Below are 16,919 nucleotides of genomic sequence, written 5' to 3'. Positions count from 1 at the left end.
TCGATGGGGCCCATCTGTTAGTATATGGAGGGTAAGCACCTTGTTGTTGTTTTCATCCCTATTATGTGGTTTATCAGTGTTTGACAGAAAGTTGTTGTACACTTCACCTAAGGGAATTTGGCACGTGTATGTGGATATGAATTATTGACACTAAGCACATCTTAGGATACATGTGTTACTCTTATGATTGATGTCCTCTGTTCTCTGTTTCAGGTTCCCACTAATTAGTGATCCCCTAATATGGGCTGTATATCATTTTAGGATTAGGTAGGTGTCATGGTCCTGATGAATCGCACTTGATCTATTTTGACTAATTAGCGGGAAACATGTTGACCGACGTCTAGTAGTAGCACAGGGGATCTTGTGTCTACTCCCACAAAAACTCTAATTTGGGTATTTTAGTGGTATGTCCTTACAATAGTTATTGGGGAGTTTAAACATTGCTTTATTTTCTTCCCCCCTTTTTGTTTTTAATCATGACAGAGATGAGGTATCCTAAGAAAATATGTTTCACCTCTAGTCATTTTTAACAGTTTTTTTATACCAATCCTAGTTTTGCTACTTTCACTGACCGGCTTCCTCTTAAAAAAGATCTCCGGCAAAGAGCCCCTTCGTGGGGCCCTTCAGGCATTGCAGCACCGGCCTGACGAGGAGCTGAGCCCTATGATGAAGCATGTCACCGTAAGGTGAGTGAGGGCTCTTGCTCTAAATATTTTACATTTTTTGGTTACCTGTTCTACAGAGATACATTCTACATGGAACTGTTTGCAGCCTTTTTTGATTAAGATATTGTTGGGAACTATACACACAGGACCAGGAAAAAGAGTTATTTTTCCGAACTTCCCACCTTTTACTAGCCCCCTCTTTTTGTTGTTTGACAATCCTAGCCAAGGCCAGAGCAGACACCACCAATAAGACTTATAGACTGAAATGGAAGTGTTTTTGTGTGTGGTGTGCTGCGGAAGGAATCCATCCTATCTCTTCGCTTCCGGAGCAGGTACTTCCGTAATTTGTTACACTTGGCGAAATCTGGGCTCTCGTATTCCTCTATCCGAGTGCATGTAGCATCAATTTCAAGGTACCACCGATCCTCAAACACTGCCTCGTAATATTCTAATAGGATTGTGAAACAATTTCTTAGGGGTCTTTTTCAAGCTTTTCCACCGGGGCGTAAACCCCCACCGTTATAGTCCCTGAATGTGGTGTTGGGACAACTCATGAAACTCCCTTTCGAGCCAATCCACAGGGCGGAACTGCAATTTATCTCTTGGAAGACGGCGCTGTTGCTGGATCTTACTTCAGCCAAAAGAGTAAGTGACATACAGGCCTTCACCATCAAAGAGCCTTTTCTTCAATTCACCCCTACTGGGGTAATTCTTAGGATGAATCCTAAATATATTCTGAAGGTACGCTCAAGTTTCCATTTGAATGAGCCAGTGATTTTGGAAACCTTTTTTCCTAACCCACAGACGGTAGCAGAGAAAACATTGCACTTGTTGGATATTAAGAGGTGTTTGAAATTTTACCTTCAAAGAATGCTGAACATCCGCAAGTCAGACCAGTTATTTGTGGCCTTTGGGGATGTGAGGAAGGGCTCTGTAGGAAAGTACCATCTTTCTTGGCATGTTACCCCAATTTTACATGTATGTCAGTATGTTTTTGCCTGTTTCACTGGGATCCTGCTAGCCAGGACCCCAGTGCTCATAGTTTGTGGCCTAAATGGGTATGCTTGTGTGTGCCTAACTGTGTCACTGAGGCTCTGCTAATCAGAACCTCAGTGCTCATGCTCATGCTCTCTGCCTTTAAATTTGTCACTATAGGCTAGTGACTACATTTAAAAATTTCAATTGGCATATTGTACCCCCCTTATAAGTCCCTGGTATATGGTACCCAGGTACCCAGGGCATTGGGGTTCCAGGAGATCCATATGGGCTGCAGCATTTCTTTTGCCACCCATAGGGAGCTCAGACAAACCTTTACACAGGACTGCCATTGCAGCCTGCGTGAAATAACACACACGTTATTTCACAGCCATTTTCACTGCACTTAAGTAGCTTATAAGTCACCTATATGTCTAACCTTCACTTGCTGAAGATTAGGTGCAAAGTTACTAAGTGTGAGGGCACCCTTGCACTAGCAAAGTGCCCCCACATAGTTCAGGGCCATTTCCTCAGACTTTGTGAGTGCGGGGACACATTACATGCGTGCACTACATATAGGTCAATACCTTTATGTAGCTTCACAATGGTAACTCCGAAAATGGCCATGTAAGGTGTCTAAGATCATGGAATTGTCCCCCCCATTCCAAATCTGGTATTGGGGAGCCAATTCCATGCATCCTGGGGGCTCCACTTAGGACCCCCAGTACTGCCAAACCACCTCTCCGGGGTTTCCTCTGCCGCTACAGTTGCTACCACCCCACAGACAGGGTTCTGCCCTCCTGGGGTCCGGGCAGCCCAGTCCCAGGAAGGCAGAACAAAGCATTTCCTCTGAGAGAGGGTGTTACACCCTCTCCCTTTGAAATAGGTGTTAAAGGCTGGGGAGGGGTAGCCTCTCCCGGCCTCTGGAAATGCTTTGAAGGACACAGATGGTGCCTTCCTTGCATAAGAAAGTCTACACCGGTTTAGGGATCCCCCACTCCCTGCTCTGGTGTGAAACTTGGCAAAGGAAAGGGGAGTGACCACCTCCCTGTCCATCACCACCCCATGGGTGGTGCCCAGAGCTCCTCTGGTGTGTCTCAGACCTCTGCCATCTTGTTTTCAGAGGTGTAGGGGCACTCTGGAGGCCTCTGAGTGGCCAGTGTCAGCAGGTGGCGTTGGAGACCCCTCCTGATAGGTGCATACCTGACTAGGTAGCCAATCCTCCTCTGAGGGCTATTTATGGTCTCTCCAGTGGGCTTTTCCTCAGATTACAACTTGCAAGAATCCAGCAGGACTCCTCTTCACTTCTCTCTTCGACTCTTGCAGGTAGCAAGGCTTGTTTGCGGTATTTTGCCAAGGAAACAACTCTGCATCCTCCAGCACGCTGTGGGACATCTTCTACACAAAGCAGTACCTCCTACCTCCTTTCGTTATTGCAAAACCTGCAGCTTCTTCCAACCGGAGGCAGCCAATTTGCACCTTCATCTGGGGGTTTAGGGGGCTCCTGCCCCCCCGGACACTTTAGCGACTCTTGGACTTGGTCCACTTCCTTTGCAGGTCTTCAGGTCCAGGAATCCGTCTTCAGTGCTTTGCAGTCTGTTGTGGTCCTTGCAAAATCCTTTATCACGACTTTAGTGTATTTTGGGGGAAATAGTAGTACTTTACTCCTACTTTCCTGGATCCTGGGGTGGGGTCTCCTTAACACCCTTAGTGTTTTCTTACACTCCCAGCGACCCTCTACACACTACACTTGCCTAGGGGTGCATTTGTGGTGCGCATTCCACTTTCTTAGTATATGGTTTGTGTTGCCCCTAGGCCTATTGCATATTTTTGTGTTTTACAGTGTTTGCACTACTTTCTGACTATTTTACTTCACCTGATTTGGTTAGTTGTGTATATTTGTGTATGTTATCCTCTGAGATATTTTTGGCACATTGTCACTAAAATGAAGTACCTTTATTTTTTAGTAACTATGAGTATTGTCTTTCTTATGATATAGTACCTATATGATATAAGTGGTATTGCATGAGCTTTGCATGTCTCCTAGTTCAGCCTTGGCTGCTCTGCTATAGCTACTTCTATGAGCCTAAGGTGCTAGAACACTACTACACTCTACTAATAAGGGATAACTGGCATAAGGTGTAAGTACCATTGGTACCCACCACAAGCCAGGCCAGCCTCCTACAGGCTCCCCGGTGTCTAAACAGACTATTGCCAGGTGGATGGGCCTGGCAATCCAATTCTGTCATGCCCAAGCCGGTAAAACGCACCACAACAGGGTTTGAGCCCACTTTACAAGGGCGGTAGCCACGTCTGCGGCGCTCTTCGCAGGAGTGCCCTTGCAGAACATTTGTAGAGCGGCCACATGGTCCAGCCAACATACATTCACAAGGCACTACTGTCTCGAAGAGACGAATAACATGGACACAGCGGTTGGGCAAGCAATCCTGAGGCATCTATTCCGTTAAGGTGAGACTCTCTAGTCATCCCACCTTCCACTGAAAGGGTAGGTGAACTACGTTTAACTTAATCTGATCAATGTTCACTTGTCTCATTATAATGATTACTGTTATTGTTATGATTAGCGGGGTATTTATTGTAGTGTTGCTGATTATGATTTTCGTTATTATGCTTATCTTCCTAGAAAGATGGAGGTATTGCTTACTAATATTACATAGGTTTACAGTTAATCCTATTATTATTATGGTAATTATTGTGACGCAGCTATTTCCTAGTTTAATCACTACTACTGCTCGCTACTCTGATTCAAGCATGTGAATCTATGAAAGATCCAATACTGGAGGAGGAAATTTGTTACTTACCTGTAACTTTGGTTCTCCAGTATTGGTATCTTTCATAGATTCACATGCGACCCACCCTCCTCCCCACAGAGCCCCACCTTACAGATAACCTTCCTGCTTCACACTTATACTAGAAAATTTGAGGGAAGCAGCCTCTGTTGGGAGTGTTGACACCTGATTGGCTGTAGCTCAAGCTTGGTTCTTTTTTTTTATAAAAGAACATGGATAGGCTACAACAGGGCCTATTTGGGCCATTGGGGCCTAGTGTGTACACTTACTGCTGTATGTATTTGAAGTTACAGTGAGACTCCCACCTTGACGACTGGGATGATTCAAGCATGTGAATCTATGAAAGATACCAATAATGGAGAACCACAGCTACAGGTAAGTAACCAATTTTCTTTTTGAGGGTGGGGTGGTTTTGTTTTAGGGGTGGGGTCTGTTGTTTTTAGGGCGGGTGGGGGAGGTCGGGGAAGGGTTTAGGGCTCAGGGTGGGTGGGAGGTATGTGGGGTAGTTTTGTTTTAGGGGTGGGGGTAGGGTAGTTTTATTATTAGGGGTGGGGTACTTCTGGGCCTTACGGCAGGTGGGAGCGGGGGTGGGAGGGTAACTGGGGGATGTGGGGGGGTGGGAATGTTGGGTAGATGGGGGGGGGTGGGGGAGTCCTCTACCGGCGACAGCAATACAAATTCATGTAGCCTTTCCGCCAGGGATTTTGTGGCGGTGCTACCGCCACAAAATCCCCTGGCGGAAAGGGGACTCATAATACCGCCAGCGGTCTTTCGTGGACTGCCGGGTCAGAGATGATTATCTCCGGCCCGGCGGTAGGAACGGGAAAGTGGCAGTTTAGTACAGGCCAAACCGCCACACTTGCAATACCGCGAGTCTAGCGGTCAGTAGACCGCCAGACTCGTAATGAGGGCCATAATGTGTGTAGATATTTGCACTCGAATATAACTGATAGGCTTGTCGTTTATATGATCAGATCCCAAATGGATTCTGATCATTTAAAAATTTTATCGTGATTTGTAAAGGAAATGGTGCAGTTTCTGTATTTTAATGTTTAGAAAGGATTGTAACTTTTCTGGCATTATGCCGAATAAAGAATAGCTTGGCTTGACTTGACTGCCTAACCGTGCCGTATTCGTACTGAATCAATATAAGTTGTGACACCCTCTTCCCTCACAATTACACTTCCTCACAGAAATCGGTGTGCAGTTTGAATCCAACATAAATCAAGCATACATCATCACCTCTACCACTAGTTAATATCCAATAAAAGTGCATACTCTTACCCTTTCACCGGGCGGTAGGTGATGAACAGTCCGGTCTAGAGCAAGCGTGAATTTTGAAACTAACTCCTAGAGGGCCCCGCCCGGCCCTCTCTTTTTTCCCTGTGGACAAAACTATAATTTTTAGGTCGCGCATACCAGACAGCGCCATTCTCTGGTTGAGAAACATGTTGTGGGATTGCCAAGAACATGCAAGTGGTTGAGGCCAGCCAAATGCTAACAACTCGTTGGTATGCTCTTGTGACCTTTCCCTTTCTTTCTCACCCAAGTGGTTGTCCCGCACCACATTGCTCTTTTGCCCTCCGTGTTGCTTCCCCCACCAGTGTCCTCCTCTCTACCCTGCCCTTGATGTGGCTCACAACACCCATGCGTTGTCCCCCCCTCCATAGCTGCTTCATGAAATAAGCTTTTACGCATTTTTTCTTTTAATTTGTGTATTATGTTAACTCAGATCAGAAAATAACAATTAAAAAAGTACCTCGTCACAGTTTTGTTTTCTGCTGTGTAGTATGACAGAAAAAATTGATAGTCAGTAGGTCACAATGGCCATACCTATTGGCTGTGCTAATACTTGTTGCTACTTGCACCCTTTTTGGCCTCCTGCAACCGAACCTCCATTTTGTCTGTCACCAGGCCAACGGTATATGTACTAAAGGCAATGCATTCTTTATACTCCTCATACTTGTCTTTAAGGCAATATGTGCTGCTTCACTCAGCATCTCTCAGAACCTCCCACCTACATCAAAGCAGGCTCAGTAAGACTCAACCCTTCCTGTGCCCATCCAAGCTGAAGACCCTCTAATTACTAGCTCCTCCCCCACTGGAAGTATCTCCTCAACCAATGTATTTGTATATCCTTCCTTCTAGTAGTTAGATCCCCTATTAGTGACCACCTGGTTAGCATTAAGGAAGCATGGGCAATACACGAACTGTAAGATTATGTGTAATCTATCATCATTGTGACGTTCCAGTATAAACTAGTTAACATCCGTCCTCTCCTGTTAACACTCCACAACTCATGTGCTTCTATAACAACGTCAAACTGTGCAGAGTGTTACTTGTTAGACTACCTGATTCTTAATTCAATAAAAGTATAGAAAAAAAAATCAGAAAAAAGACAACACAAATCTCAACATTTTTAGAAAACGGCTAAGGTATCCTAAGAGAGGAATTTGTGTATGCTTCAGCTGCATTCTTGGACATTGTACTCCAAATATTATAAAGGTTTTGTCCTTTCAGATCTAACCCGATTTAATTACATATTTTAAACATTTTAGCTTTCATCCGGACCAGCTAATACACATGGAGTAGAACTTATGGATGACAATAGTGCTGAGAACATGAAGCAAGGAAGAGGAATAAGTGATGAGAGAGGAGCAAGCACCAAAGATGCCACCTCGGGTATGTTACATATATAGTTTGCAAACAGCAGCCACAAATCACAGTTGAGATGTATAAACAAAATGAAGAGCTTTTGCATTTCCGCAAACGTTTTGAAAAATATCAACTACTTTGAATCTTGTTTGTATCTGTTTTGGTTAGGCCCAAGTATACAATTAATCCCAAAATGCATCACAGTTGTCCACTGACTGCATACATCTACCAACAGCTGAAAAGGATAAGAAGATGATTAGACCGTGGACATTTAGACTCAGGGAGAAAGAGTTTTAGGTTTACAATAAAACTTCTTGACGTTTTTTTTCCAGGTGCACTTACCAGAGGTCTTGTCTTCATTTAACGTTTAGCGCCTGGGACCTGTAGATTAGTCCCCATCTGCCTTGCGACATGGTATTTGTCACATACACTCCTCAGTTTACAGTAGCCAACCTTGCACACATCAAGATCTATATATGGTTTGCTGACATACTTGCAGCATCTGAAGTAGGACCTTTTTGGCACTGAAGTCTTTCTGGATGCCAAAGACACTGATGGCACACATCCTGCTCTGCCTACCATGTGACACACATAGCATATGTATTGCAGCAGGAGAAATCACCATGGAATGTGCAAATAGTGTGTGATGCTATCTAAATGCTTGCTCCAGCTGAGGATTGTAGTTCTACTGGGCAGTTTCACAATAGAATATGAGAGCGTCATAAACTTGTTAACGCGTCCCTCTATGATTAATTTATGCACATTGCGACTCGTTTTAGGCCGATGAATCTTTTGACCCTGATTGAAGACAACTTAGAACGAGATAGCTAGTCAACATAATAATCAATACGTCAATAATGTAATCAATATTTACTATAACAATGCAATTTACTTTAGTCAAAGACATTAAAAAACTCAGAACCTACCAATCATGACTAACCACACCAGTTTAGTAGAATTTTATGATGTTTATTCCTTATTGGTTACAATTCTAATAGCAAATTTATTAATCTCAAAAGCAGAACGCTCATTAACATTGTCATAATTTGGCAACTTGAATAGGACTTTCTCAAAGCAAGAAACGCAATTATTAGAAGATAACACAGCGTCAACGTAGATCAACTTCAAAAGGATGTCATAAACACGTCAGTTCGACAAAGCACAGATTCAGTCATTTGTCTATTTGTGTCAGTCTAGTGAACCCCTATCCTAACCACTGATTAGCATTGGCATGTTGGGCTTCATGCAAAACAATTTAGAACACCAATTTGGAAAAAATCTAACTATGGTCTCTGTCAAAAGTAAGCATTTGGTACCTAGAAAGGAAAAGCAAACAGACAATCACAATTTCATTGTCATAGTTACCCTACACTTGGGGTCAGCACTCAGGTTCTGTCTTCATCTTCAGGACATCAGCTGGTTCGCCATCTGTCAGGAACTCAGCTCAGCAGAAAGGGACAAAAAGGGTACTTCCCTCATAAGGAGGTAAAGTATAAACGGGCAATCTAAGGAAGAGGATGGTTTAAGTAAAACCAGCAAGTCACCAAACAGAGTGACAAAGTTTCTGGATCAAATCAATAGCATTTCCCTAACCAATCTAAATGGCTCCCCTTGTCATAGGTTTTTATCCCTTTTTCGTTGTACATTCCCCTACAATTTGATTGGAGAAAGGTTGCTCCCTACTATCTCTACCCAATTAACTTCAAATTATGTCATTGAAATTTGTCACCCCATAACCGTTCTCAGACATTTTATTGGTCCATATGATTGACGTCTTTAGGGGTAGAATGTCCGGTATGATTTCATCCTTTTGTAATTCTTTGCGCATCTTCGGTCAGTAGCTCCATTGTCCGTACCAGTTTTGGCGACCTTGTACTTTATACTGATCTACACTGGTGCATTTGGTTAAACCATTTCTACAGGCAGGATGAATTTCATGAGAACGGATCTACTATAGTTACATTCAGCTTTTAGTTTGGAAGAAAACAAGAGTTCATCTCCTTTAGCAAGTCAGCACACTGCACGTTTGAAAAAAACACATTTAATATGAGAGTCAGGCAGCTAGGCCCCGACTCATGCTAACTAAAGCCTAAAAGATTTATTAACAGTACTTTAGCAGCTTAACCTTTAGTAATTAGTGTAAAACCACATTTAATAATAATAATTCATCAACATTAGTCATTTTCATTAGTCCCCGTATATATTGACGGCCACTCCCCGGGGGCACATTTCAAGTGCACGTTTTAGCAAAACATATTAATACAGTTTCTATGCAGCATTATTATACATTAGTTCATAAACATTTCATATTAATATAAATTATATAGGTTACGCTCTCTCAGTCCCTCCTCTGATGACCGTTGTCATCACATGAACCTTTTCCTTTAACCTCTCACTTTGCGCATGACCCTCATCTCAACATCCTGACCTTTGTGCGAACTTTCCCAAATTTCATTTAACATTTTCACCCTTTCATTTTCTTCATTTCTTTTGCTCCATTTTGTCAAATTTCTTCTTATTCTGTCATTAATTATGCATGATCCCAATAAACCTAATAAAACAAATTAGGAAAATCAGTAGACCCCCTAATATTTTTGCAAGAACCCCATTCCAAATATTACTAAACCAATTCCCTACTCTGGTAATACCTTTACTAACCTTTTCCCAAACTCCAGGTTCCTTCAGCTCTTTCAAATCTGCACTATCTCTTGTTAGGTTAGTAAGCATACTTCTAATCTTATTACTATTATCCGGGATGAATGTGCAACAATGGCGCTCGTTAAGCATCTTACAGACTCCGCCACTCTTCGCTAAAAATGTCTAAAGCAAACCGGTTTTGAAGAGTCATAGCTCTTTCCGCAGCAAGTTCAGTATCCATCAGGAGTATAGCCCCTTTGAAGTTTGTCAGCATGTTATCCACAATAGTAGACAACTTTCAACTTTTTATGGAGTTCAAAATAACCCCTAATGAAGGAATTATGGCTCCAAATATGTCACCAACGACAGCAGCCGCTGTCTCTATCTTTTGTCTAGCATGTTGTAATTCAGACACTTTAGAAATTTGCTTTAAGTCATCAATCTGGTAAATCTTTGGGAAAACTATCCCCAAATAACATGTCCCATACCATCCCTTAGTGAGACGTTAATAAGCATTAAGCCCACAAATATAGTAGATCCCAGGGATTGCTGGATCCTGTCCATTTAACATGAATGTCCACTTACTCTGAAATAAAAACACATGCCTGCACTTCCGTTCCCACAAACAAGGTGTCATGCTCAGATTTCGGCCTATGTATACAAAGCCTACCTACATGTAATGCATCTATAGCTAATTTACCTTGGGTCATTATTGCGGAGTAAGCATAGTCATTTGCAATTGTGTGTTTTGCTAAACCCTTTTCTAGCCTTTCTTTTAATGCTTTGCGTATGTCATCAGTGTGATCTAAGAAGCTTTTCTCTACTGGTGTTAGTAAGCAGGTTAAATTATTGTGGTGAGCATAAGCTGTCCCATATGTTAATGTTGTCTCAAAGAAACCCCTAACTAATTTAATGCTATGTTCTTTAGCCAACTTGTTCAGAAACTCAATCACAGGCACAAAAGAAAACAATACATCTAAGTTAGAGTAAAAATATTGCACATGTTCTTGATTATAAAATCTTGTTAATAGCAAGCTACAACTAATCCCATTTGTTAGGGGCAGACTATGATAAGTCACCCCTTCTTGGACTGAGGAAGGAATCTTTGTGCACACATAACAGTTTCTTGCATCCATTGTATCAACATACTCATTCAGTAAGCGATAGAAGACATTAGTAGACAGTTCTCCTTTTGAGTTAGTTCCTGCATGTAAGTATTTTGCATCCTGCTCAAACTTTTCCCACGGTGTTAATGTAGCAGTCTCAGGTTTTGAAGCAATGTTAGTCACTTTCTTATCCAACCATGGCATTCCCACAATCACACCTATAATTATTATTGCACAAACTATACCTAGAATAGCTCTCAACCAACCACACCTCCTACCTTTCTTACTCTTAGTGTAAGCCATGATCTGTAAAGAATCAGATAGCAGAATAATACAAAGCAAATAATCAACTTCAGGACAATATAAAAGCTCTTTTTTTTTCTTGTGCAAAGTCTCTTTCTCTCTTCTGCAAGTATTTACAGCGTTTCACTCACTCCAGGAACCTTTTGTCAAATCAGGTTTAGCTTGTCACATCCGGGTTTTTCCAGAGTCAAATCAGGTTTTCAGTGTCACATCCGGTAATTTATCAGTCTCTTTTCTCAGCTTTTCAGCTTTTCAACTTTAATTTCAATTTCAACACAGTCTCTTTCTAAAGTTGGATTCAGGTGCAGTAGTATTGACCTGGTACCTCTCGATCAAAACAAAACGCCAAGAATTCTTGCTGCCATTCAGCTGACGTTGCATATGCCCATTCAGGGCCTGCGTACCTTCTGTTTGCGACTCTTTTTCTTTTCAGTCTGCGTTCACTCTGCAACTCTCCTTCACTGAGATCCTCTTTTCTGGTTGTGTCGATTTCTTCCTCTATTGTATCACAAGGGACCACTTTCTCTCTTGCAGCTTGTGACTTTGATCAGTTATCTCCTTTGTGTGTTTTCTTTCTGCTTGGCCTTTCAGGACGTTGAACAGCACCCTCCTCTTGTGCTATGGTGTTGTCACTTGATGGACCTGCAAGGGGCTCAGGAGGAGTCAAAATACTTTGACTTCCCTCTGACCCTTCTCTTTCGTCTTCGGGTCTGTTACAGGCTCGAGTTCAAACCCAAATCCGTCTGCTTCTGGGAGAACCTCTCTTTGACTCGGTTCCCCTGTTGCCTCAGCTGAGATAGGCTCACCGTCACCCCTCTGGAACTCACTTTGAGTGACTAAACCGTCCTCAGTGGCCTATCCTTCAGTCGGAGTTCCCCTTTGAATACTCTCCGGTCCTGAGACTTCCTTTCCTGCAGCTGTTGTTTTGGACACCTCAAGTTCCTCATCAGTTGGGCACGTCACCTTCTTTGTGTGACTGGCATGTATCCAATTTGGAACGGCTGCACATTTCACAGCGGTGGTTGTTGTCAGTATCACTTGATATGGCCCCTTCCAGCGCGGCCCAAACACGACTTTCTCACGTGCTTCTTGACAACCACCCAGTCACCAGCTTTCAGGGTGTGGCCTGGATCACTGATCGGTGGCAACGTGTTAGCTTCCACCTGGTGAGAAAAAGAACGGACCACATCAGCCAGACCCTTGCAGTAGTCCAACACCATATCATCTGTGATATTCACAAGAGCATTAGCAGGCACTGCAGGTAATCTCATAGCTCGACCCATCAGTATCTCATGGGGAGATAGTCCTGTTTTCTTGTCAGGCGTGTTTCTCATTGACATCAGCACTAAGGGTAATGCATCTAGCCACTTCATATTGGTAGCTGGGCACATTTTTGCCATTCTCGACTTCAAGGTACCATTCATCTGTTCCACTAGTCCTGATGCTTCAGGGCGATAGCTACAATGCAGCTTCTGCTCAATGTCCAATGCAGCGCACAAGAGCTTAAGCACCTCATTGTCGAAGTGTCTGCCCCTATCTGATTCTAAAGAGATCGGAAATCCGAAGCGTGGTATTAAGCCCCTAAGCAACAGTTTTGCTACTGTGAGACTGTCATTTCTACGTGTAGGGTAGGCTTCAATCCAATGACTGAAAACACACACAATCACTAACACGTACCTCAAGCCTCCACACACAGGCATCTCAATGAAATCCATCTGCATCTTGCTAAATGGACCTCCAGCTCTCTCTATGTGGCTCCAAGTCACCACAGTTCCTTTCCCCGCATTAATCTGCTGACAGATGATGCACCTATGACAGATAACCTCTGCAGCTTGTCTGAATTTCGGATTAAACCAGTCGATTTTAAACAGCCTGATCATTGCGTCTCTCCCAAGATGTGCCTGACCATGGTAAAACCTTGCAAACTGCGACAAAAGACTGTTTGTCAAAACCATTTTCCCCTCCTCTGAGACCCACAAGTCGTCAGCTCTCTGTACACATTGCATTCTCTGCCAGGAGCGTTCTTCCTCCCTGTTAGCATGTCCCTGCAGTGCTTTCAGCTCATCTAAAGTGTCAACCACCCTCAATGCAAAGTTCAAGCATGTTTCATTCTTAGTTTCAGGTAACAATTCCCACTGATTCTTGAACGATATACAGTTCAATGCGCAGAACCTTGCGACTTGATCTGCATAACCGTTTCCCATTGACACAAAGACTTGTGACTTGACATGAGCATTGCATTTCACCACGGCAATTTCAAGTGGTAACTGAATCGCATGCAACAAGTCCTTTATCTTTTCACCATTTTCCACTGGTGAGCCAGAAGAGCTCATGAAACCTCTCTGTGACCACAGTTGGCCAAAATCATGCACAATTCCAAATCCGTATCTGCTGTTTAAATAGTGACTTTCAGGTTTTCAGCTGCGTGGCATGCCTTGTAAGGGCAATTAATTCAGCCACTTGTGCAGAGTACACTCTCTTGAGCCAGGAAGCCTCTAAAATACCGGTGATTGTACACACAGCATATCCAGCTCTCAGTACTCCAATTGAATCTCGTAAGCATGAACCATCAACAAACATAATGTAGTAATTTTCCTCTAACTGAGTATCTTTAATGTCAGGTGTTGGTTTGGTGCATAGTTCTGTTACCTCAAGACAATCATGCTCTACTTCCTCAGCACTATTAATCTCAGCATCCTCAATAGGAAGTAAAGTTGCCGGGTTCAATACAGTACATCTCTTCAAAGACACATTGGGTGACCCCAGAATTATTGTTTCATAGCGGGTGAGCCTTGCATTTGTCATGTGCTGCGTCTTGGTTCGGGTTAACAGGATTTCAACTGAATGAGGGACCATTACTGTTAAGGGATGTCACATCACTATGCCTTCGCACTGAGTGAGGCTTTGACCAACTGCTGCAACTGCGCGCAAACAACCTGGTAAGGCTGCTGCGACTGGGTCCAAAGTAGCTGAAAAATACGCTACCGGGCGGTTTGCACCTCCATGGACCTGCGTTAAGACAAAGAAAGAACAGGCATCACGTTCATGACAAAACAGTATAAAAGGCTTCGTGTAGTCAGGCATACCTAAAGCTGGTGTCCTCCCCATACATTCCCTCGATTCCATGAATGCCTCCATCTCTTTCTCGGACAAGATTATGGTACCTGGGTCATCTTGAACTTCCTTACCTGTCAGTTTCACTAATGGTTTAGAGATAATCGAGAAGTTGGGAATCCACTGACGACAGTTGCCCACCATTACCAAAAACATCCTAACATCTTTCTTTGTTGTCGGGGGATTCATCTGCAGTATGGCTGTCACCCTCTCTTTGGATATTCTCCTGGCGCCCCTTTCAATCAAGTGACGCAAGTACTTTACCTCTTTCTGACAGTACTGCAGCGTCTTTGGGGACACTTTATGTCCGTTCTTTCCCAAGTGATTCAGTAAGGCAATTGTGTCATACCTGCAGTCATCTTTTGTCCTGGACGCAGTCAACAAATCATCAATGTACTGCACTAGTGTCGAACTGAAAGGCAATTCTAACGACTCCATAGCCTTCTTCAATATCTGACTGAAGATGGAAGGTGACTCAGAAAACCCTTGAGGAATTCTGCACCAACTGTACACTTTATCCATGAATTTGAAACTGAAGAGAAGCTGGCTGTCCTCATGAAGAGGCACAGAAAAGAATGCTTGAGAAAGGTCCACAACTGTGAACCACTCTGCATCACACGGAACCTGGAACATAATTACGGCTGGATTTGGCACTATGGGGTAACATTTTACCACAATCTCATTTATTTTCCTCAAGTCTTGCACAATTCGAACCTTCCCACAAGGCTTTTTCAGACCCATTATAGGTGAATTGCACGGGCTGCTTAATACTTCCTTCAGAACCCCTTGCTTCACAAAGTCCACAATTATCTGTGATACCTGAATGAGAACATGTTGTGCCATGTGATACTGAGGTATCTGTGGGAACACCGCATTAGGCTTCACCTGAACTTTAACCGGTTCTACTCCTTTTATCAGTCCCACTTCCTTTCCTGTCAGGACCCATACTTTCTCTGTCACTGTTCCCTGCAGTTCAGCTGGTAAGTCGGCCACTGTAAGCATTGGGAATAAGGTTATCAAAGGGTATTCTTCATTTGTGGTCTCTGTTTCTAGTTCTATAAGTGGATCATCATCCCCTTCATCATCACTGTTTGTTTGTACCTCAATTCCTTCATTGGAACAGGTAATTGAACATTTCGTTTTGCACAGTAAGTCTCTTCCCAATAGAGATACAGGGCTTGAATCACAGACTACGAACTTATGCAGTCCCTGGAAGTTGCCAATTTCAACTTGAACCGGATCTATAATCGGGTTTGTCAGGTACTGGTTTGCTATTCCTACCACCCTTATGGTACGCCCTGAAAGTGGCAATTTCGGAACTTCCGCACTTCTGACTGTAGAGCGTGTAGCTCCTCTGTCAACCAGGAATGAAACCTTGTGGCCTATCACTTTACCCTCTACATAGGGACCCCTCTGGTCTACCTCTAGGAACGCTGCAAGCCTGCACTCCTCACTGTCTTAACTGTCATCTGACCATTCATCATTTATTCCATCCTCACCACGCAATGGGTACTGTTGCACTGTGTTATTTTGACTCATCATTTGGCCTGTGACCTGTTGAGGAAGCATCACCTGTTGCTGTCCCTTTGGAGCTAGTGGTAATTGCATTTGCTGTCTAGGTACCATGGGGACCTGCTGTTGTACCTGCTGCGTTTGTGCTGGTTGAACACGTGGCATTTGCATCTGCTGCATGGGCTGTAACCCTTGCATCTGAACCATGTTATTCTGGAAGTTTTGATTTGGGCCACTTATTTTTGGACCTCTCACATTTTGAAATGTACCAACATCTTTGCTTTGTTGAACAACACCATCCTGCACCACCAGGGAGCATTCCCGCTTCCAATGCCCTACGCCCCGCACGCGTGACATGGTGACACCTTCTTCATTCCTTGCACATCATTTTGAACCACAACAGTATTCGTCTGTCCCACGGTTCACAAAATCTCGACCTCTCGGCTGTGTCTGAAATATGCCATTCCCTTGCGGTAGCTGCTGTACCATCTGTTGAATTCCATTTCCCTGCATACCTGCTTGTGCTGCCTTAATCTGCATCACCATCACTTTCTCCTTCAACTTTCTCTGCTTCAGCTCAATCTCGTGCAACACCTCATCAATCGGCTTTGCTTGCCAACAGATCAAATGATTCTTAATCATCTGGCTAATCTCTGGTCTCAACCCTTCAACAAACCTGAACACAAGATGATTCATATATTTCAGTTCTATGGTCTCAGTGCCACTGCAACGTTTGAATGCCTTCAGCAACCTCTCATAATAAGCATGAATCGACTCTTTAGCCTCCTGTGAGGTGCGATCGATTTTCTGCCAATCAGTCACCTTCGGCGACACTTTCTGCTTCAAAAACTCAATCACTTTATGATAGTATTTCATCACCTCCTCAGAAGGTGCTCCAGTAACCTTATCCCTTGCCGGTTCTTGTGTCGGCCAATCCACACCGCTCTTGCACTCAAGCCATAAGTCGGGTGGCACAATAATCTCAAACAGGGTATTCAAGTCCTCCCAAAGACATTTCGCAAGCTTCACAAACCTATCTGTCTGCTGGTACCACTCTATCGACTTCTCCCTTAACCTGGGGTAATCATTTGTGAATGATAGGATGTCACCTCTGGACCCTGGTACATGGACTAACACCCCTC

General features: G+C 43.5%; 1 protein-coding gene across 1 annotated transcript in view; it reads left to right on the top strand.

Moving 5' to 3' along the window:
• The window catches only part of LOC138281632 (oocyte zinc finger protein XlCOF6-like), a 338,330-nt gene that overhangs the window by 78,146 nt on the left and 243,265 nt on the right, over positions 1–16,919 (top strand). Inside the window, exon 2 of the mRNA XM_069219620.1 lies at positions 7,009–7,132. Within this exon, the coding sequence (XP_069075721.1) occupies positions 7,009–7,132 (124 nt within the window). The remainder of the gene's footprint in view (positions 1–7,008; positions 7,133–16,919) is intronic.

Source organism: Pleurodeles waltl, unplaced genomic scaffold (assembly GCF_031143425.1).
Source record: "Pleurodeles waltl isolate 20211129_DDA unplaced genomic scaffold, aPleWal1.hap1.20221129 scaffold_89, whole genome shotgun sequence".
Taxonomy (NCBI): Eukaryota; Metazoa; Chordata; class Amphibia; order Caudata; family Salamandridae; genus Pleurodeles; species Pleurodeles waltl.
The sequence above is the reverse complement of the archived record's forward strand: the minus strand, read 5'-3'. Positions and strand labels throughout refer to the sequence as shown.